The sequence below is a fragment of the Rhea pennata genome, chromosome 10, assembly GCF_028389875.1.
Source record: "Rhea pennata isolate bPtePen1 chromosome 10, bPtePen1.pri, whole genome shotgun sequence".
In the NCBI taxonomy this organism is placed as follows: Eukaryota; Metazoa; Chordata; class Aves; order Rheiformes; family Rheidae; genus Rhea; species Rhea pennata.
In genome coordinates this window covers 4,441,192-4,464,581 of record NC_084672.1, presented here as the reverse complement: position 1 = coordinate 4,464,581, position 23,390 = coordinate 4,441,192, and the positions used below count along the sequence as shown (strand labels likewise).

The 23,390-nt window shown below is 36.6% G+C and overlaps 1 protein-coding gene across 12 annotated transcripts in view; it reads left to right on the top strand.

The window, feature by feature from the left end:
- Window positions 1–23,390, top strand: part of MEF2A (myocyte enhancer factor 2A) — a 110,705-nt gene that overhangs the window by 61,504 nt on the left and 25,811 nt on the right. For 6 of the 12 annotated variants that reach the window (XM_062583368.1, XM_062583370.1, XM_062583373.1 and 3 more), the window contains exons 4-6: window positions 19,699–19,848; window positions 22,507–22,726; window positions 22,917–22,976. In XM_062583368.1, coding sequence (XP_062439352.1) covers window positions 19,699–19,848; window positions 22,507–22,726; window positions 22,917–22,976 — 430 coding nt within the window. Of the gene's footprint in view, window positions 1–18,023; window positions 18,129–19,501; window positions 19,634–19,698; window positions 19,849–22,506; window positions 22,727–22,916; window positions 22,977–23,390 lie in introns of those variants that run through there. The other 6 variants (XM_062583375.1, XM_062583371.1, XM_062583376.1 and 3 more) reach the window with 4 other exon arrangements.

Below are 23,390 nucleotides of genomic sequence, written 5' to 3'. Positions count from 1 at the left end.
TAGGTGTATAGTTTTTTCAGAGAGATACTCTGCAGTTTCATTTCTGCAGCTGGTTGCATTTCAAATTTGTTCTGCTCATATGGTAGCTTTGTATTCTGTTGGCTATAGTTCTCGAGGCAATAAGAGATTTCAGTCATGGTTGGGTAGATGGCTTGCTTCCCACTGTAAGTAAATTGCATCTTTTTCTTAATTTACATGAGATTTGTTTCTGGGAGGCCATTAAAATACTTGAGGTAATTTAAATAAAAACCACAACCTCCTACTTTTTTGTTCTAATTTTGTTTTCCATGTTGTTGGCTTATTCTTTTGCCTGTGTTTGCCATATGATCTTTTTGGTTGTGTGGGTTTTTTTGGGGTGTGTGTGTGTATTCCTTTATACAGATAAATTTGCCATTGTTACTTAGTGGTAGTTATGTGGCTACCAGGTCCCTGGTTTAACAATATTGGGCAGATTGAATGCATCTTTTAATAGATCTAAGCCTTGCAGAAACATAGGAGACATCTGTATCTAGGGTCTTGGCACAATTTAGGCAAAACTTATGTTCTAAACCTCGCCTGGCCTTGTCCAAAAATACCAGCAGAGATGTGAATTAGTGAAAATCATTCTTCTCTTAAGTGCCATAAAAAATGGACAATTTAGTAGACAAAAATGGCATTTTTTTCAGATTTCCATCGTGATTTAAACATGAAAAAAGCAACAAACGTCATGGTAAATTTCATGCTGTTTTTGATTTCTCATTCCCTGGAAGTGTTATAATGCTTAAAACACTTAAAAAGGGAGGGGAAGGGCAAAGTGCGAACTTTTAACTCCCCAAAATTTTGCCATTAATTTTCTATCATTAGTGGAATTTATTTAAACTTCTCTAGAAACACACCTTTTGTACAGGGCTGGAGTTATTTTTCTTCAGATGAATTATAATGTCCTTGCAAAAACAAATCCAAGTCCTGTGAAAATGGAGACATAAATATCTAAGATGCTGAAGATTGTCTTGACAGATTTTATTCTAAACAATCTAGATTTATCTAATGTATGCTGAAATAAGTGTTCTGGCTGGAAGTCACTGTAGCAACAATACTAATGCTTTGTTTCATTGATTTGATCTGAAATTTATAGAATGAAGTGTCTAGGTGCTCAGCTCACATTTCTTCTGTAACTTCATGTGCACAGTTGTCACGTTCCAAGATTACAAGAGAGATCTTGTAATCTCTCTTGCAGTTCTGCAAGAATAAACACTATAGAAGCCATACTGAACATTCCAAGTAACAACTTGAGGTGACCTAATAGGTCCCAAGCAAGAGAGACATCTCTTCCTTCTTCTACATGTCATGCAGCTGCTGACTGGTGCTGGATGGATATAGTCATAAGCAGGTTCAGCTTGTAAATCCAGCAGAAAATGATCTGCTTTTTTGGCTTTGTCACAGCTGAATTGGCTGAGTGAGGAATACAAAGTGCTTTCAAGCCAACGCAGTAATAGGAGCATAGTAGGGAGGAGTGTAGGAGAAGGGACAAGATGGAGGAGAGTAAGACCCTGCTGCCCTCCCCAAACCTGCTAAAAGCTCACTACTACATGTAATTTTACCATAAAGGATGCTGGTGGCATGACGCAGGTGAAGTCAAAGTGTCAGCATTTTGGAAATATTTTGAAAGAACGGTGTAGAATGGCTTCTTATTGTGTATATGCAGAAATACAGTTTTAACCAATATTTATTATAAAAGAATAAACATTTCTCAAATATTTGCTAAACCAATTTGGGATAAATAACTTTGTTCTATGGGGTTAGATTATAGTTTATTGTATGTGTCTTAGTTAATGTTTAGTAATTCACTTGCCTCCTTGAATATGACAGGTGGTGTTTATTGTGATATAGGCGCACTGTGAAACTAGTCTTGACCCACTGTGTTCTCTATATGCATACAGGAGATTTTTTTGGGGCTGTTTTGGAGAGGAAAGCTGATTCTGCACAGGTCAGAAGACGTATAAGGGAAGAAACTAATATACCACTCCTTATTTTCAGAACTGTGTAACACCTGTGAAAATACAGTGAGAGAGATGTGTTAAATGAGTCCTAGAAGTTTTTGTTGCACCCTTATATCTTTCACTTCTGCTACTGTAGATATGAATCATCTATTTTTGTTGCATGCCTATTCTGTATTTTTTTCTTTCTTCTTTATACATGTTTTTGTTGGCCTCATTTTTCATTTCGACTTGTGATATTTTTGTATCTACTTTCTTTTTTTCTTTCAACTTCTAAACTGCCTATTTACCAATAATTTTTTGACTTATCCCAATATCTTGCAGTAGCTGCTTAGTAGCTAGTGTCTGACATGGCTATATGAAATATGATTTTTCAGCCACCCTGGCAAAATCATAGAAGTTTGAATAGCTGGAATTTAAAGTTAAAAAATCAGACTTACATTAATGAAATTTAGTAACTATGTACAATGTACTTGGAGATAGTCCGTTCTCTTTCATTTGGTAGTTCCAAATTAATGGAAATAATCTTACAAGAGATATCCTGTAACATTTGTGTATCACTTTGTGCTGGGATACAGCCTCATAGATCTTGAACTTTTTTGCCATTTAATCAGTTTTACAGCATCTGAAGGAAGAGAGATGAATAGGGAAACAGGCTTTTTTGAATTACTCTGAAAATGTTCCTAACATATACAGCTCTTTGAAAAATTTCCTCGCTGATCAAGATCAGGCACAACTGACTAATGAGTTCTAGGTTTCTTTCTGTATCCCTCTGAAATATGGAAGGTGAGCACAGCAAATAGTCAGGTAGGTGAAACTTTAGGAGGCTGCCACTTATATTTACTCACCTCCTGACCTTTTAAGGAAAAGACACTTACTCTTTTCAACCTCATGAAAGGAAAAAGCCTATCTTCTGCAGAAATTCCAAAATATCCCTTTTCATGTAATTTAAGAAATACAGGTTTGCATAATTCTAAAATATTCTTAATGTTTCTTACTCTTGAAGCACATGGTCCTTTTCATATCAGATGAGAGAAGTTTTGCTCTGTTGTGCAATAGTGTTTCATTAGCCTTCCCAAATAGTTATGGTAAAGTAAAACTAGCGCTCTTTCTGGACTGTATAGAGTTGTTGAAAAAATCGAAGTTTTCATTCAGTATGTTTTGAATTCTTGAAATACTAGAAACATATGTAGCTTTGCAGAGCAATAGTGGCAGTTGTAAGTGTTGCACTGTAGTACTGCATATGACTTGAAGGACTTGTCAGATGTGTGTTACAGTATTTGATGCTTTACTGTTCATATACTGTTTTTTTGTGATGTATTATTCTTGGTGAGTAATTTTTTTTCCTAAGAAGGCAAAGAGAGTACTTCCAGGGAATAAAATGTGAAGAGTTTCAGAGTTTCTGATTTAATAGGGCTTTGTACCCATCTAGTTGACAGAATGTTTTCGTGGAAAAAAAAGACACTTTCATTCATTGAGCCTAGCTTTCTCTGGAAGTCAAAGACTGAAGATAGGTTGTTCTTTTCACCTTTTGAGTTTGACTTCTACCTTTTTATCTGTCTCATCTGATGTTCCTTGAGTGATATGGCAAACCAGGGTTAATTTAACTTGCATTGGCCATATGTGAATTATGTACATTCCATCATGTCACCTCATCAAATTGAGGTAAGTTGAATTTAGAAGCCAGTCTTAAAATGTGACCTACTTTCCCATTTGGCATCTGTGCCCATCAGAATTTTGGACAGATGTCAATTTAATGAGCCTTAGATTATATGCCAAATATTGACGCTGTCCTGAATATGGAATAGATCAGTACTGAAAGTCATAACTAAATGTCAAAAAAGCAAACAACCCCCCCCAAGAAAACCTGTATTTCTGTACACATATTCTCTTTTGAAAAGACTGCTATATTGAAACAATTGTAATTATTTCTTGATATAACGTTAAGCGAGTGGTTTGGGTGTTTGAGTAAAATCTGTGAACCTGGGAAATGCTAATTCTGTACTAGGAAGTAGTTTTTGCAAAGACTTGGTATGGTATTGCTTATCCCATTGATAAGATAGTACTGCTGCAAATCAGAGCAAGTCAGAAGGGCTGTCTTGAAGGGCTCATGGAAACAATGAGCCGGCGTAAATGTACCTGATATTTCTTATAGTGGTGTAAGTATGACAGTTTGTTGTTATTTATAGTGTTATCACCTTGTATAAGCTGCATTCCCTGCATAATCTTGCGTTGAAATGCTAAGTGGGCACACCTATTTCTCTTCTTACGCGCAACATTTTACTGAAGAACTATAGGAGCAATACCCACTCTCTTGTCATAGACCAGAGACTATCAGAGATTTGTTTGTCAGATCATAGCTTTGAGTATGTAGAGCTCATCTGCACATGTAGAGCCTGCAGCGTAAAGAAGCAGATGCATCTCCACAGCCAGATGGAGCATATGCCGAGATGAGTGTAACACTGGGGGGAGAGTAAACAGAAAAGTTGGTGTTGGAACACTATGATTAAAAAAACAAAAGCAATAACAACATATACTTTTTTTTTTAAGACAGTTTTCTCTTCCCTGACTTTGCTTCTTTTCCTGATTGTGGATTACTAACCTATGTTTTGAACTGTTATTGGTGTCATACGATATACTAGTTTGACCACAGGATGGTATTGGTATTTTGTGGACCACTTGAATTGGTCCATAATTTTTTCCTTTAAATTTTCCTGAACCCTGAAGTTCTGGGAATTGTATCTGAATATGCGTGGATGTACACATGCAGAATTAATGAAAAAGACCTTCAGTTAATTGATCCTATTTCCTTCCATGATAGTTTTCACATTCTGCTGTATACTTGGTATGTTCAATCTAGATGGATGTGTGGTAAGCAGCTTGGACTTTTGTATTTTGCAACTTCCTTCAAAATTATATTTTTTTGAAACATCTAAGACCCATTACTTGGAAAGTTTTAAACATATCTTGAAAAAGAAGGCAAAGGGATGTTCTATAACCAACTCTGTTGCGAATGAAAATTTAAAAAGCATAATGCTTTGTGTAGATGATTAAAATTCTCCAAATTTACATTAAATGTCAATACTGCCTTATTGAAGCAGTGTTGAGAGGTGATACTGTGAATATTGATTGCTAGGCACACTTTGTTTGTAGGGAAGTTGACAGTCCTGGTTAGTTAATGTCACTTTGCATTCCTTCATGTTTGATAGATGGAGAATTGCCAATAGTGGACTTAACTTAAAAGAAACAGCTTTGGGCTGATAGAAGAATACGCAATCTGTTATTGTTAATGGAACCAGTACTTTGGTATCATGTATCTGAATGGCATGGAGCACACTCTGGAAATCACAGATACACATTTAGAAGAGGGAAGAAACTTTAAAAATGGTTACAGTCAAGTAAGGAAATGACTTAATACTCTGTATGATTCTGAGAAAATGTAGGCATTATCAGACTTGATTTGCTAAATGATTATGTAAATGTAATTATATTACATATATAACACTTAGAATAATTTGAAACAGCAGACAAATGTCTTGAGACATCTTAAGTAGGTGATTGAGGAGGGTTTATGAACAGTGAAAGACTAAATCACTTCAAGTTTACCTTAAAAGAGAGAAAAATAGATAAAATCTGTGAAGTGCTTTGGAATATGGTTCATCCAGTAGCTTAGGTATATAGTAACCTGAGTCTGTTTTCTTTCTTTCTCTAGTGGAAGTGTCTACTGTAAACCTGACTTGCAAACAGGGTGTGGTTTTGCATTTTGTTTCCCCTTTGGGATTCAGGAAGAAACAGCTTCCTTTAACTTGAAATATTTGTTTAGAATATAACGCCAGAAGACACCTGTGTGTGTTGTGCTGAGCAGAGCAGTTGCCACTGCGCAGGGGTTTCTGTCTCCTGTTCTCTCTCTCTCCCTCCCTCCCTCCCTCCCTCCCAGCACTTACTCCCTCAGAGTCTTTTTGTTGTGAGCTGTTGTTTCACTAACTTGTCTGAATCTTGCACATCATAGTAGTATTCTACTTTGAAAGTAAAATGTTCTTTTAATTCTTTGTTGGTACTGCTGAAATTGCTTTTTGACATGCTGGTGAATAACATTGACAGGTTTAAAAAAATGACATTGTTGTGATCTTAAAGCTGACAATGCTAGAAAAAAGTTTTTGTTTCTGGCTGGTGTCATTTTGCATTCCTTCATATCTGATGTATAAAGAATTGGCAGATTGCCAGAAGTAGGATAGACTTGGGGAAAAAAAAAGAGAAAACAGTTTTGGGGTTTGGAAAAAGCTGTATTCCCTTTTCCTGCTTTTGTTGTTTTATGTTTGAATAAATCATATTTTAATTTGCTTGTCTCCAAATAATCTAAAGCTATGCTTTCATTATGTCTGAACTAATATGTAAATTTAGTATGAGAGGATTAACAAAGCTAGATTTCATTTACCTCTTGCATTAAACTGGTGTGTTTTAGCATAAATAACACAGAATTACTGTGTATTAATATTAGATTTCTTTAAGGTCTGTGACTGAAGCCATAAAAGGGGTATGAGTATTAACTATTACTATTTATGTGTTTACTGATTTTATTCTGTTAGTATTACAATATGTGGCTTGGTTTATAAACTACTTAAGGATAACTGCATTGAAGTGAAATGGTAGTTTTAAAAAAATCTAGGTAAATGTCTTTCAGACTTTGGCAAATAATTTCAGAAAACTTAGAGGGAAAAAGAAAAAACAGGGAAAAGTTGAGCCACTGGGCAGAAGAAAGAGCCAGCTGTCTTTATCTGGTAAAAATAAATTTCTGTGTTGCAGAAAGTGAGAGACTATATAGGGATTTCTAAATAAGTGAGGTGATACTGAATTCTATTTTAAACTTCACTATACTTTATTCTGAATCTTGTTGAATTCCAGATAGTCCCAAATTAAATGAACATTTTAATGTTTTGGTTCTAATTTAAGTTTCACAGGGTCTTATAAATAGATGTAATACTTGCCATAGAATAGAATCTGTTCTTTGTGTGTTTGTAGTATTTTGAGTATTTCTTGTTTCATATGAAAACTGTCCTTACTTCTGGTTTATGTTGCAAATGAGCTGACAGTAGTGCCATACTTATTACACCCCTCCCTACAAATCTTCATTAAAATGTTAACTTCGAAATGTAAAAGTTAAAATGTGCCAAGCATTCTAGACGATGATAAAATAAAAGTATATTTTAAAGCAGAATAACTTAGACTGTTCTGACAGATTCTTTAAGAATCCACCTTGCATCTGGATTTCCTTGGCCTAAAGGTGTTTGTTGGAGTCATTTCTGCATCCTACCTCATTTGTCCTCACTTTTGAAAAGCAAATGGCTGCGAAGGCTCCATGTTTATATACAGAGGATGTGTTGCAAAAAAATAGTATCAGAGAAAGCATCTTTATCTCATAATCCACTGGATAACACATTACAAAGAATCAAAACTAATGAAAATAGCCATTTAAAAAAGTATATTTATTTTCCTTTTATTTCATATGTCTTCAGTTCTTGCTGAGTAACATGTACCTGTCATCTATTGGAAATAGTATCTGGTATTTCTGTTTAAATAGTTGCTGCAGGACAACTCTATAAAAACAGAGGTGTGTTCAGAAACTCTTCTGAAGAACAGCATTCTATAAATGTATCATCTAAGTTTGTTAGGTTCTGAGACAGCTGATTGCTGTAGGCCTTGTGTTCACGACATACTGAGATCTGGTTATTACATTACTTTAGCAGGTGGTTCAAAGATGACCATAATTGACTGACCAAGGACTTGTGTTGCAGAGCACTTCCGCAAGCAACAATGCCTCTTAGCTGGAGACAAGAATAATAAAATACCAAATATTCTATTCTGAAATGGAGAGATTCTCTTCTGTTACAAACTTTTGTATTTGTTTCCCAGCTATGCAAGTGTGTTTTTTCTGCTAGAGCTCAGGCAACTTCTGTAATGTGTTTGAAGAATGTTTTTATTTTGGGAATTTGTAAGGCAGGTGCATGAAGTCTAGTTCCCACTCCCACTGCTCTGGAAGCCCATATCAAAGATCAAGTTCCTGGTTTAGCTGTTCTGGAAGACTTATGCAAGTAGGATTGAAAACTACCTCCAGAAAAATTGGTAACTGCTCGCTGCTCATTAACGCTGGAGTTCATGCAGGCAATCATACAAAGACATAATTATTTACTTGTATTAACAAGTTCTTCAAGCTGTGCTGGTCTCATGGATTCTGCAGTCCTCCCTTCTTTGTGTTGCTCCAAAATTCAGTCTTTGGAAATTCACTGTTGACAGTTAGGGAGTGCTTGTTTGTACTCTGCCATTTTCAGAATGGGGACTATGACATCTCTTAGTCAATAGAGTGACTTTGGATGAGCTGTGCACGCAAAGAGTAGATCCCCAAACAGTGTAGCTCTTGGGACCACAGTAAGGTAGACGGCTGTTCTTTCTACAGATACTTGATTTCAGCAGTGAACTGTATAACAGTTTGACTTTTGAGCTCATAGGTGTGAGGTGTGAATGTTTGATAGTGTCTTCTGCTGTCAATCCTGCCTACCTGCTAATGACTAACCAGCTTGTTGAAGGGACAGCAGAAGTGCCAACTTGGTTGCTGCTGTTTTAGCACAGACTATCAAAGAGGAGGGAGTGTGTCTTCTATAGGATGCTTTATTTTTAGTTTTCTGCTGCACCTTAGTGCTCAGAAAAGATATCCAAAAGAACTGTCTAAATCCTCAATTTTTCATTGTTTGTCTGTCTTGTTGTCTTGTTTTGTCTACATGCTGTGTTTCTGATGAACAGGTTTCTAATGCTTTGCTTTTGAATAATCTAGTGTTGGTCCTTAAACTGATGGTGTTTCTATGGAAGAGGGCTGGGGGAGTCTCTAGCCTCCAAGAGTTATTGATTTAGCTCTTCATAAAACCTCCCGATCACATAACTGACTCTCAGGTGTGATGAGATGTTTTGGTTGTGTGATAGAGGTTGTGGTTTGTGCGTTGCTACTGTTCTGCTGGATTGTAGTGTGGTCTCTCTGGGCTGTAACCTTCTCAACACTGAACTAAACAGAGAACTCGGTCCTTTCACCTTTTTTTCTCAGTAAATGCTCTGTCTCCTGAGGTATTTATGGTGGTAGCTCTTATGATGCAGACCTGTGAATCTTCTAATAGGCCTTTATTAAGTGGTGTCATCTTTGTTCATCATAATGCTTGTAAATCAACACACATATATTAGGTAATGGGCTTTTTTGTGATTAACCTTCCTTTCCAGTGATAATTATGACATTTTGTTAATGTCATTATGAAAATGATATAATACTTAATGTGGAAGCTTACATATATTTAACTTATAGCATGGAATAGACTATCAATTAAGTTAGTTAATTGGCAACAATATGGATACTAACATTTAATGATGTTTTACTGGAACTGTATTTGCTGGTTATGTCCATTTGGAGCTGAATGATTTTATTAAATTTATTGGGAATATCATGAATTAAGATTATTATTTTTCAGATTAGAACTTTTGTACATTGTCATGCTAAAAGCTTTTAACTATAACGAATTGATGATATTTAAAACCATTCTCTTTTTTCATTAATTTACAGTCCAAGGTTTTCAGTGTGGTGACTTGTTTAAAAGAAAAAAAAAATCAAATATGTTATAACCAATCTTTCTTCACTACTAACATGAAGTACACATGATACAGAACAGAGATTACTCAAGAGTCTGGTGTCCCTGGTTTTTACACAGTCTTCTTCCTTGTGCTTCACCAGGTCTCACCTCTGATTCTCGGCTCCTTTTCAGGTTAGGTAAGGACAGTTTTCAAGGAGAGCTGCTTTGGGATTTGAATAATTCACCCTAAGTGAATGTTATGCAAGGAAAAACATTAACAGTATTGCTTTGACACATAATTGAAAAGTTCAGTGTTCCAAACATGAGTTGTGAAATACTTATTCATGTGTCTTAAAGTCCTGTATTCTGATTAATTCATTTTCTGAAAACAGAGCTATATCTGCATGCTACTCCATTTTTAGAGAAATTTATTTCTTCTTATTCTATATATTTATTTCAGTTGGAACTTTCAACTAGCTTCTTTCCGTTATTGTATTCACTTGCTTATTTTGGCATTAATTTTATGAATTGGAATAGATAATGCTTGTAGACACACACCTGTTCAGAGTGCACACTCGTATATACCTACTTATGTTTTTATTATCTAGTTGGTCACATTTTTAGGCCAAATAAAATGTCATTTTCATACTTATAATAAAGGTAATTGAAGCTTAATATGATATTATTGTAGCCAGTTCCCAACATCTTAAGTATGAATGAGATTTTAGTAATAGTGTCAATCCTTAGAATCTACTAATGGTTTTTGTTGGGAATGGTTGCTGTTTATGGTTGTAATTATTGTTTTGATAATACTAAGATACATTGAATACCAAAACTTTGAAATAGCTTATCTGGTATCCTTTCTAGATTTACAGCCATATGGAGAAATTCAGGGCAGGAAATGCTTGAAGTAGCATTTTGACGTTATTGCATAGGCACGTAGACCATAAGAACCCTCTCCTCCTTTTTGTTTTTCTCTCTTTTTTTTAATATCATTGAATTGTGATCAGAATTTGGAAAATAATATTTTTTTAAGCAAATTCTGAGTTCCAAGCAGTGTAGAAGATAGTATATTTGTTAACACACTTCATAATCTTTTAGAAATTCTTTATGTAGCTGGGTTGTTACACTTGGAAACCTTTCATGTTCCATATGGCTTATCTGCAATGTACTGTTGAAAGGAAGCATTCAGTATGTTGCTGCTATTGCTGATTTTAAATTTTAACCATCACAGGTATGTGGAAAAGTATGTATTAGGGGGGAACATATATGTACATATATATGTTGTTGCTTGAGTAAGGAAGTGGCTGTCACCTAGGCACTTTGTTCCTACAGACAGAACTTTACGTAGCTTGTTCTTAGTTTGTTGCAGACTGCATTCATTGGAAGGACTATAACATGTGTTTCATTTGTATGCTGTGGATTAGTTTCTGCTTCCTGGAGATGAACATAATCTACTTTAGAAGTCTTTTTCTTTTATTTTTAACAAAAAGACTGGAAAGACTGACTGAGACTGGCAGTTTAGTTCTCTTTAGTGGGGAAAATCTAATTGATGATACTTTCTCTAGAGCAGGTAAAATGAAAACCTGCTGAACTTTATATGATTTAATGATTACTAGTTTGAACAGAAAGTGAAAGGAAGACAAATACATTTGAGAGCTTGACTGGCTTTCCACTGTGGAAACAGTGTTATCGTTACTAGGAGATTACTAACCATTTTAAGCCTTGACCTCAAGAAGTGCATTTAGGAGCGAGCAATCCAGTTTCTACTATGGGTCAGAAAGTGCATTGTAAAGTGCACAGTTTACCAAGGTGTTTCTCAAAAGTTCAAGTCAGAGTATGGCGCTTCCCTTCCTGTTCATCCTAGTTCAAAGCATTTTGTAATATTCTGGGGGCAAAAAGGGGAAGAGTGGATTTTACATTGTGTAAAATCTGCATTCTTTAGTAATTGTTTGTGATCTTCCATTTAGAATAAAGAGAAGCAAAGATGCTTCAAGTTGGAACATCGTACAAAGCTTAACCTAACTCCATATCAAATCCTGCCTAGAACCTTTTGTACGTGTTCTTCTGTATGTATGAGAGTTTGAATCCTGAGTGCCATCTTTATCATATCTTGGAGGAATTTGACAGCTAGCTTTCATGTTTGGCAAGCTAAGGATACATGTTAAAATTTGCCAGATACTGGAAGTGCTCCAACACTTGAAATGAGACCCTGTCTTTTCTTAGAGTGGTATATAACAAGGACACCGATAAAATTTCAAGTCATGAACATTGTGAATCTGTAAATGATGAATACTTTTGTCTAAAATGGAACACTGCACAGTATTGCCTGGAGGGCTTTTTCTAGTATTTTATGGCCTGTTACTTTGCAGGCTTCTAATTTCTTGGTTTCTAAAACCCTGGAATAAGTAACTAATCCTAAAAATAACTTTTTTCTAACATAGTGTAATATTTGGCCAAGGAATATAGTCATGGTAGTGAACTTTATGTTAAATACTACCCTCAAAATTTTTGATGTCTGGATTTTTTTTTTTTTTTTTTTTTTTTTTTTGGGGGGGGGGGTATAAAGTCAATTATTTACCTCTAAAATATTTTTATTGATATAATACTGCTACTAATTGAGGACAAGCTAAAGTATGGAAAATAGCATTTTAAGTAAGCTAAAAGTAGAATATGTCGAATGTTCAGGTTTTGCTTAGTGTACATTATTTTGGTTGGCGAGCCAACTGAAAAGATCAGTGGGCATTGCTCTTTAAGAAGTTAAGCTCTCCAAGTAGCTTAGCTTCTGGAAATGTCTGTTGTGATCTAGTTTGACCCTTTATGCGTTCCCCAGAAATTTCAAAAGCTGGGTTCCACTCCGCCATATAGCTTTGCTGTGCTGTCAGTTTGGGGGTATTTGTGGCTATAATTAGAATGTGAAATTCTAACTGACAGCATAGCAAAATACAATTGAAAAAGTGTCTGGGGGTGCTGAAAGGAATGGTATTAGAGCTGATCTTAAGTAGCCTTTTACCTCAAAGGAAAGGCAAACAGCTTCATGATGAAATTTGCAGATGGTTCAGTAGCTGAAGTTGTGAATGTTAATAGACCCTGAGGAAAATTTAGAAAAATCTGTAAACATTGCATAAAATAATCCAGTACACTTTACTACGGATAAAGAAAAGATGTTAAAGGATAATGAAATAATGTTGATGAGCTTCATACACAAAAACACTATGTTACTGAGTAGAGTTATGTTTTTCTGACTGTTCACTTTTGCATATGCTGTGCTGAAGATTAACTCATACTTTTATTTTAGACAGCTGCAAAATTCATGTATTCAGTAGAGCAAGGTCAAGCTCTGAGTTTGCGAAAACCATGTTATTTTGGGGGGAGGGGGAAAAACAAAAATGATGATACCTCTAAAGCCAAACTGACCAGCAGGAAGTTTAAAAACTATAAATAGCTTTCAGTGACTCAGATGCTTGAATGGTGCATATAATCATCTGTCCTGTTATGTAAGGGGTGGTGAACAGTAGTATCCTTCAAGGTGATGGATGTGAAATTGTGAAAAAGTGCAGCCTGGTTTTATGTTCAACTCATTGGCAATAGTATGTAACAGAAAGCAAAATAATAAGCAATTGTCATGTTCTCAGCATAGTTCACACTACATGCAAAGTTTGTAGTGATGCATGTTGTTCCTCTTGCCAGCTGAAGCCTCCCTCCCCTGCAGGAAGGGAGCTGAACTGCATTGAAGGGAGTATGTCTTCATTTCCTTCCCCTGCCCTCCCCCCTTTTGTTTTCTGTCACCTAATGAAAACCGGTAGGAGTCTTGTGCTGTGACTGCTGTATTTGTCTTTGTTTTCCTGTATAAATACCTCAGAAAAAAGGTGGAGGGTTTGTTGTTTTCATGTGTTTGTTTTTATGTAGGATATGAGTCTGGGTTGGGCTGAGACAATGTAATGGTTTACTGCAGCCGGAGAGGACAAGCCATTCCCTTTGCGTACTTTGTATCTCCGGTGCTCAGCCCATCCACTGGTAAAACGGTTTATCGCTGCTACAGTAACTGAAAACAAATCCAACAAAAGTAAAAGAAATAAAGAATGGCGAGGGAAAACTCTGTCCTTTTAGTTGGGGAGGATGGCTTAGTGCAGGATCAAGAAAGCACCAGAGCTGGCTTAAGGGTAGAAGCTGGGATTGTGTAATTTCTGTGGCAGTAAACTATTACTGTCAATTAGTCTGTCAGACTGCACCCACAGAGATGTTTGAGCAGTTCCTCACACCTGATGCTTTGATGCCTTTGGTGTGTAAGCAGCAGTGCACGTGGGGGAAGGAGGATTCTTGTGCGTGAAACGGCAAACATTGTTGCTGGTGTTCCCCTAAGGTGTTGCACGAGCTGCAAGCCTGACCTAGCCCTCTAGTAGGAGTAGACCCACGTCACCAAGTAAATATGCATGATTGATATAAACTACGCATTTCTCTCCTTGATTTGATTTGTTTGGGGTGTGTTTCTAAACAGTATAGGGAAGGAGCTTTAAGGCATAAATCTCCATGGTTTTCTGCATAGCTGGAGTAAGACTCAGACTGATCTCAAACCATAGTATGGCTAAATAGCTCTCGGTTATCCTTGGTTGCCTATTTCAGGACTTACTTTTCTTTGTTCCTGAATGTTAACATGAAAGACATTACTGAATCTTTTTTTTCCTAGCCTAGCACCCTGGCTTTTGCGGTTTTTTTGGTGTAAGGTTGCAACTTCATGATCTTTTTGCCTCAGTGATCTTGTTGGCATTCCTGTCACAGATGACATGGAGTAGTGCTCAGCCCTGTCCTTCCAGCACAGAAGCTGTGCAAGTGCTTGATGATCGTGTGTGTGGCTGAGGAGCCTTTGGAATGTGGTACAAGTGGCAGTACTGTATTTTCCCTGTCCACTCTTGCATGGAAGCTGTCTCCAGAGCATCAGGAAGCTGTTTATTTGGTTATTGTTGTGATAACCATGGTGTATGTGTTTACTAGAGGAACAGTGATATTTGGAAATACTAGTGGAGCTTCTTCCATTACTTCAGACTTAAGGAATACTTACTCCTAGAGATTTGTAATCATTTAGAAAGTGGTTACTCCTGTTTTACGCTTCTTCATGTTTTCCATGCTCTGACTGAAGCAGCAGAAACAGAACTAGCCACTATTTTTATCTGAGAAGTTAAGTGTTTTTTAAAGGGAATCATTTTTCAATCTTTGTTAAGTTTTGGAAATGTTTTTCCTCATGATTTGGGATGGAACACCAACAAAAATCCTGTTTGGCCAGCTTCAATAGTAAGTGCAAAAATAGAACTGTTAACATGATGCATAGTAGCACTGATAACAGCAGCCATTTCCTTTTTATGTAATATTACGAGACTACAAGAAACCCAACAGTGAAACTTAGTTTTGAATGGGCTGGCATGTTTCTGCACTTCATAGCCCTTCTAACATATGAGGGACTCCTCCTTTTGCCTTTTAAGGCAGAAAAAATATTTCCTGGCTTGGCAAATAATACAACCAAATTCTATATGGTTTTGCCAGCAAAGCTGGTCATAAGCCCAGATCACTAGTATCAGAAGTCTTGGTCTTTTAACCACACTTACTGAATTGGTGCACAAGACACGCTGATTGTGGTGTGTGAGGTTTTTTGTTTTGTTTTGCTTCAATATCAGAAAGATGTCATTTTAGACTCAGGTACAGACATGAGTGATGAGAAATCCTAGTTTCTGTAATATTACATAATTTATATGTCTCTCCACTAGCTATTTCATGGAGATGGTAGGGACCGTTGTCAGTTAACTCCTTTCCTGGTACCAGTAATCTGTGCTATTAGTCCGCAGTTTCTGTTTTCCAGTAATGCTGATGACCGGTGTAATGAGCCAGTGCAAGCTTGTGTGACAGAACTTGCATGCAGCAGGGCTGGGAGAACGGGACTTTGGAAAGGTCACGATCCCATATCAGGCTGCAGAGATTCGATGGGCTCAAAGCTGCTGGATTCCATGTTTCTCTGCCAGATTTTGTGGAGGGAAACTTAGGCTGAGATAATTACACTCGGATGGCTGCGTGGCATCTTTTCTTCCTCATGGATCACATCATAAATAGCTCTTTTGTACCTTGATAACATGGATATTGAAAAGTACAAGTTTCAGTGAAATTTGGATTAATTTGTATAAAGAAACTGATTTTCTTTACATTTAGCAAGAAACGTTCCTCATTAGTTTGATATACATAGTAAGCAGTGGTTCTATTCCTTATGTGCTTCTTTCAGAGGAATAACTAAGCTAAACTAATGAAATATGGTGCAACGTAGAAGTACTTTGCATACAATAAAATGTGGAGAGAAGTGAAGGAAAATATTGAGGCTTTTGTACAGCCTTTCATGGCTAGTCCAATCATTCTCATGCAATGTTTTCTAAGCTCTGCCATTCCAGATGATCAATATAAAACTAAGAGTTATAGTACTTGCATATTTCAGTTTTACACAGTGAAACAAAACTAGTTTAGCACTTTGGGGCCATTCTGTGATTATCGCAACTCTGGAACATTTGTGTAATGACTTTTTTTTTTTTTTTTTTCCCAGCACAATTACGTTGTTTTGTTTGTTTGATCCTTTTTGAAAAGACTTCTTACCTGCCTTGGTTCCTCTTAAACGCTTGCAATGCATTATTTTTTTGATACAAATGAATATTTTTCTCTCATCAGTTAGTTAATCCAGTCTAATCTCAAAACTGTTACTAAAGGCCCAATATAATGCATTGGCAAGCAAGTCCTGGAACAAATTTCAGTAATTTTGGACAAGTATTTAAAGGTGGTGGAAAGTAATACAGATTAACTCTGTGCATTCCCTTAAATGATCTGGATTATAGGACTTAACATCAGAAGGTAAGAGCATTAAGCATCTAGTCACAAACCTTGAAATTACAACTTCTTTTTCCCTCTTATGATAGTTTAAAAAAATTAGCCTCAACTGCAAAAACTGTTCTCTCATCTTTTACTCTAAGCAAGCTTGCATGCAACTGTACAGAAATATGTCTTTGTGCTACAGAAATATTATTAGTGTCTCTAGTTCCTTCCCTCCCCCGCCTTAATTTACATTATCTTCAGAGTTCCTAAAGTTTCACTCTTCATGATAATATCTTGGAAAAAAATTAAGGAGCCAGAGTTATTTACGTTCATTGAAGAAATAACAAGTTTTAGCTGTAGAGACTATCAAGGGTGGAGTTGGCGCCTGTTTATGGAATTTGGCTTTCCTGCCTGCCCGCAGCCTGATTCCCAGTAGTCCCGGCCTTCCTTGTTTTTTCACTGAGCAGCAGCCCGTTATCGTGACTGACTTTGTAGGCTGTGAGAAAACCGAGGCTGGCCTGGCTCTCATAGGCTTCGCCTGGCCTTGTCAACAGATTACAGCATTCCACTTGTTCCTGCGAGCCACGGCACGGCAGTGGTTTACTATTATGCTCCTGGGCAGTGATAAAGTAGGCAGTCTTTTTATGGTCAGGTCCTCCAAGTGACAGTTCGTGTTTTAGTGATAAGGAGACAGAGCTTTGGCTATCAAACCCAGACTTACTATCTGTAGCAGTGAACCGTGGCTTAAGTCCTTCCACAATGACAGGAACCCCATCTGGAGTGAAGCTTTCCAGAATCTTAAGCGGGAGATACTGAGGCATTTTCCTTCCTCAGGAGTCAAGGCAGAGTTAACCCCATTGTTATCGGAATAAAAATAACTGATTGCCCAGAGGAAGGATGCGTTTTTATATTTAACTGTGAATCTATTGCTTATATTAAAACTTGGACGATAATATTCAGACAGATCAGTGATTTTGGCAGGATTACACTTGCAAGTTTTCAGTTGATTTTTGGAATATTGAAGGAGATGCTAATGAAGCTCCCACGTTGCAACACTTAAAATTGCTCTGACATTTTAAACGAAGAATGTGGGGTCTAGACAGAAGGCCTTCTGTGTATCTGCTGTATGCTTCTTGCAAGATCTTTTTTTATAATATATAATCAGAGCTCCTAAAGTTGTCTTGGGCACCGCGTACGCCTGCTGATGCCGAACACCGCATAGAGACGCACCGTTATTTTGACTCTCTTTCCAGCGTGCCGCAGCGCGCGGGGTTTAAGTGTAATCCAGATTACACAGCGTTAACGTTTTCCCCACCGATAGCAAAGCGGAGAAGCCTGGCAGCCCGGACTCGCGAAGAAGGGCCGGGAGGGAGAGCAGCCCGCGACCTTCAGAGCCCGAGCAGCAGGCCCTTGTATGGCCAAGTCCATCCCGGTGCCCAGCTGATTGGCTCGCCGGGGCGGTCGCCGCTGCGACAGGTGCTGGAGGGGGCTCCACCTGCTCTCCCCATATGCTGACCCAGGGCTTGCGTTTTTGTGGGGGTTCCAGGGAGCGTGAGGCATACGCAGAGCAAGCCAAGTAACTCGAGAGGGAATTATAGCTTCTGGTGACCTGTGATATTCAAGAATTTCAGCCTGCATAATTGAAATGTAGAGTGCTGCTTGAAAACTGAAGTAAAAATAGGCAGTATTTTGCGTATATATGTTAAAAGTAAGTAAGGTTTTGTGTACTTTTTGTTAGACTAGAAGTCAGAACATAGCACTTAAGGGAAATCAAAGCTGATGAATATATTCATAGTCTAAATTAAGACTTAGATTTATTGACCTTATTTATTTACTTATCAGAATTTCAGTGTGTTATGGAACCATACACTTGCAAGCTTGTACAAGAGAGTTTGAGAGTGTGGTTTCTTTATGCTTCCCAGAATATCAGCTTGTGGATTTCAAATCTGTAAGGGTTTTTTAAAATGGATAGAATATAGATAGCTTGTCAGCAGGAAAAAAGCCCCCATGACCTTCCTCCCCCCCCCCCCCCCACTGCCTTTCTAGGTTCCATTGCTGTCTGATATGAAGCTAACATTTACCTTTTTAATAATTTTATTGCTATCTTTTTGAAACATTTCTTTAAACACTTAAGATTTTTCTATAGGTGGCATTTCCAAATTTTGTTTTATTCTAAATGAAAACTTGCAAAGTGAGATTTCTAAATGTGTAAGATGGTGAAAAAGAAAGACACCAAGGAGTACAAATATATCATTCAGTGTATTGAGTCATGAGACCTCCAGATTTACTTTCTTTGTTTCAGTAACTAATTTGTAATGCCGAGATGTAGACAACTTTTTTTCTGGGATGTTGATGTGTGCGCTTCATCAGAAAACAGGAAGTGTCCCAACAAAGCAGTTACTTCAAGTAAAATAAAAAAAACTCCGAAATAGTTTATATTTGGCAAACCAAGTCATTTTAGAGAGAGATTATGTCATTTCTTTTTATAGGTTTATGCAATTCTTGTTATTACCTACAATAATGGAAGTGCAGGAAAATCCTGCCTTTGTAAACTTGTGAGACCAAGCATTATACGTATTAATATATAGCAATTGTTAAATGCCCTTGGAAACTGTAGCCACTGTTTCTCAAAATTTATCTATATGCTCTTTAGGATATAAAGATTGGGATACTAATATCATTTTTATTAATAAAGATCCAGTAAACAGAGAGATGTCTTTCTATTACTAGCAGTGGCATTAACTCCTTTGCTATAGGTTTGAATATTCTTTGTTTGTCAGGCAACTTAATTCCATCAACCGGTGTCTAAAAAACGATTTTGAATGGAATTCTGAAGGGTTGAAATGGTTATGGATTAAAGTTACCAGTGAGGTGGCACCTGGGAGAGGCTGTGCCTCTGAATCAACTATTTCTGTTGGTGCACTTGGCAGCTGTTTTGAAAAACTAAGCTTGTCTATTGAAAAGTGAGTTCTGTCTGTGAAAGTTTCATGTAGATTCAGTGGCTCTAAATGATTCGATAGTATACAAAACATCTTGGCAAGTTAGGATGATTTGTATGTGAATTTTCCAATTGTATTTCAGACCTTAAGAAAGAAAGGCCTTAATGGTTGTGAGAGCCCTGATGCTGACGATTACTTTGAGCACAGTCCACTATCGGAGGACAGATTCAGCAAACTAAATGAAGATAGTGATTTTATTTTCAAGCGAGGCCCTGTAAGTACTTCTATTTTATCTCTACTTTTTATTTGTTGATCCTTTTTATTAACTTCATTATTTAGGCTCTGAACAAGAAGGAACACAGAGGGTGCGACAGCCCGGACCCTGACACTTCATATGTGCTCACACCACATACAGAAGAAAAATATAAAAAAATTAATGAAGAGTTTGATAATATGATGCGGAATCATAAAATCGCAGTGAGTACTAAAGTATGGTTTGTGCTTTAATTATGTGCATGAGAATTTTCACAGTGTTTGCTTATCACTGTATACCACAGTAAAGATAAGAGAGTGTAATGGTTTAAGAAGGCAATACATATTTTTATGGAAAAAAAGATAAGATGCATACTTGATTTTATGGGAAAAAAAGATAAGATGCATACTTGATTTTGTTAAAATACTTTTTATCTTAAAGAATAAGAAAAAAGTTGTATCTCTAGCTTCTCCAGCTTCTCCTTTGTGCTCAAAGATTCTTCGCACCTCATGTAATACTTCTGAATTTCAGCATTGTAGCCTCATTGCCTGATCCTGCCTAAAATATTTTTGTAGGGATAGATTCTATCTTAGGATTTAGCTTGTATTTTGAAGTGATAGTTTGTGTACATCTTGTAACTACTTGTCTGTCTGATCAAGATTTTACAAAATGTTGCAAAAGGGAAAATAGAATTGGAGTAAGTTTGTCATCAAATCAGTGGTATCTGTTATGCTGAGGAGTGGATTGGTGTCTGAGGCAAAAGGAAGAAGGTTTGGTGGAGAAGGACTCTTGGAAGAGAACTATTGGGTTCTAGAACCCAGGAAGTTTGGGATAATAGGAGTTTAAATTTTGCTCCCCCCCCCCCCAGGTGTGCTTGATGAGATTAATTTTCATCTACAAAAACTAAGTAGTACTGAATAATGCAGGGAAGGTATTTTGGAATAAAAATGGGAGGGCACATCTGCTTGCTTTCTTTTTCTTTTTTTAAGATCATCAATCTTGTAGTAATTAGAAAAAAATGGACTGGGATAGGTTAATCTGCATAAACCCTGAAGTAATTGGACAGCATGCCCCCAAATGACTCCTTGATATTGGAAATAGCTCTACTGTTCAGAGCAGTAGGACCTTCTCCAGGGAATTACCAGCCAACTGACAATCCTGACACCGAGCATCAGTTCTTTCAGCAAGTTCTTTATACTTGAATGAAACCAGTATCTTTTGTTCCTACTTTGTTTTAAAGCTTCTGATATCCAACATTTCTATGTCAAGTCATCTTCAGGCTTCATCTCTCAGTATGATGCATCTAAATTCTTTCTCTCACTTTTCTGTTGTCTCTATGGACACCCTAAATTTGCTATGTGGAAATTACTGCAAATAAGAATGGAGCATTATTTTGTTTTAGTTCTATAGTTTCATTTTTATAGTTTAAATTGTACCTGTTGCAGATCTGTTTCCAGTACTTCGGGGTATTGTGTAAGATGTTTCTTTTGCTCTGGTAGTCTCACTACTGTCAAAGGATAGGAATGAGACAGAGCATGAAGAAGTCAGTCATAACCAAATGAGTACCATAGATGGGAAGGCAGACTTTATTGTAAGGCAGGGCATGGGGAAAACTGTCATCTGAGAGTTGTATAGTGAGAAATCTATCAAGAAATGTCCCAACTGCTAGATTCTAGACATTGTTTTAAGCATACTTCTGATATTTCAAGTTTAGTTCAAGTTACTTGACAGCATGTTGTTTAAAAATGACTATTACATTTGTAGATGGTGAACAGTTTCTTGAAGTAGTTTTTCTGTGAAGATAAATATCAATACAACGTGCAATTGCTTAGATACTGTAAATGATTTGTTAATTTTGTCACTGTACCACACTACTTTTGCTTATGTGTATGCCAAAAAAATCAATAATTATTATTAGGATTACTTTAATATGGACACTTGTTAATTTTGTTAATGAACTCTACCAAATTTTTAACCTTAAATTGTGCCTATCATGGTTTTGTTTTCAGTAACTGAGTGTTGTGAAAAAAAAATAGTTCCTTTTGTTTCAGAGCTCACCACTGTCAAAGGATAGGAATGAGACAAAGGCCAAAGAAGTTAGTCATAGCCAAATGAGTACCATAGATGGGCAGGCATCTAAGCTTTTGATTCAGTAACAAATATATATATTTCAGAAAAATAGCGACCTTTTCAATAATGGTGTAAAAATTATAATTAAAAAAAAAATGAAATTTGCAGAAAAGAAAAATGTAGTGGTTATCTGACTGGGACGTTGTGTAAATAAAGCTCAAAATAATGACAATTGAAATGGTTAAATTCAAGTTACTGAAGCTAATGAATTTCTAAAGATGTTTTCTCTTCTAGACTGTAGAAAAAGAAAAGATTTTAGAGAATAGTAGTTATATTTTAGTCTGACAAGATTATTAAAAGAAAATGCTGTTACTAACTTTTCCTTTTTTGTCTTATAACTGTTTGTTTTATAATGTGCATGTTTATGCTTATGTTTTGAAGATGCAATGGTGAAATTGATATGTAAACATGTTTAGTTTGTAATCTGAATTAACTGATAAATTTGTATTTCTGAGTTAGCAAATTAATATGAACATTTTCAGTTTTTTGTGTGCAAACTGTCTCAGTATTTTAGAAGTTTACAAGTAATTTTTCTGAAATTGTATGCTTATAAAGTATAGTATTTCACAACACCAGGCTATACAACAAATGGATATTTTATAATTGTATACCTAGTGAAATAGAGTTTCAAAACTAACATAATTAACTCTTATTTTTATCTGAGTAAATCTTGGCAAAATGTATTTTTGTAATGTATTATTTCTCTAAATATGATTAATGCTAATACTGCTGTCTTATGTGTGTTTTTGCCTCCTTTCCTCCAGCCTGGCTTGCCTGCACAGAACTTCTCCATGTCGGTTACAGTGCCAGTGTCCAATCCCAACACTTTAACCTACAGTAACCCAGGAAGTTCCCTTGTATCCCCATCACTGGCTGCCAGTTCATCGTTAACGGACACGACCATGCTCTCCCCACCTCAGACCACGCTGCATCGGAACGTATCGCCTGGGGCCCCGCAGAGACCACCGAGCACTGGCAGTGCAGGTAGGGTTTCAGCACTATTATGCTCCCTGTCTTTACGTTCTTTTTGTGCTTTTTACACTTTATGCCTTTTTTTTTTTAAGAAACTTTTAGTGATGTTGTGGTTCTTTTTTTAATGCACAAAGTTTTGAAATATGAAGTTTAATTTTAATGAAAATTATTTAGTTTAATCATCTGACTTTTCAATTGTTAGGTGGAATGCTGGGGACAACTGACCTCACAGTGCCAAATGGAGCTGGTACCAGTCCAGTTGGTAAGTGCAGTATCATGTGTTCGTTGAACAGTAGTTTTACTTTTATACCTCGTAGAATTGTCTAAAATTGACAAAAAAAGACTTACAGGAGAAAAAAGTAATAATGTTTTGGGTCTCTTTTTTGTTGTTTTTAGTTGCCTTTTATTGAATCTTGTAAACCGTTATCAGATATTTTACTTCTACCGTGCTTGCTTCACTTCAATATTTGTGTTTTTACTGTTACGGCTTTCGGTAACTTGCTGCCTTTGAGATTGTTTCTCTACAAATGATACTACAATTCTCTAGAGAGACATTATGCTCAAATTTATTAATTTGTATAAAATTCACTGCACTTACTTAATCATTACACTAAAGACAACTGAGTTGTGTTCTCACACGTTTTCTCTCTTAGAGACCTTGCAAAAATAAAACTCA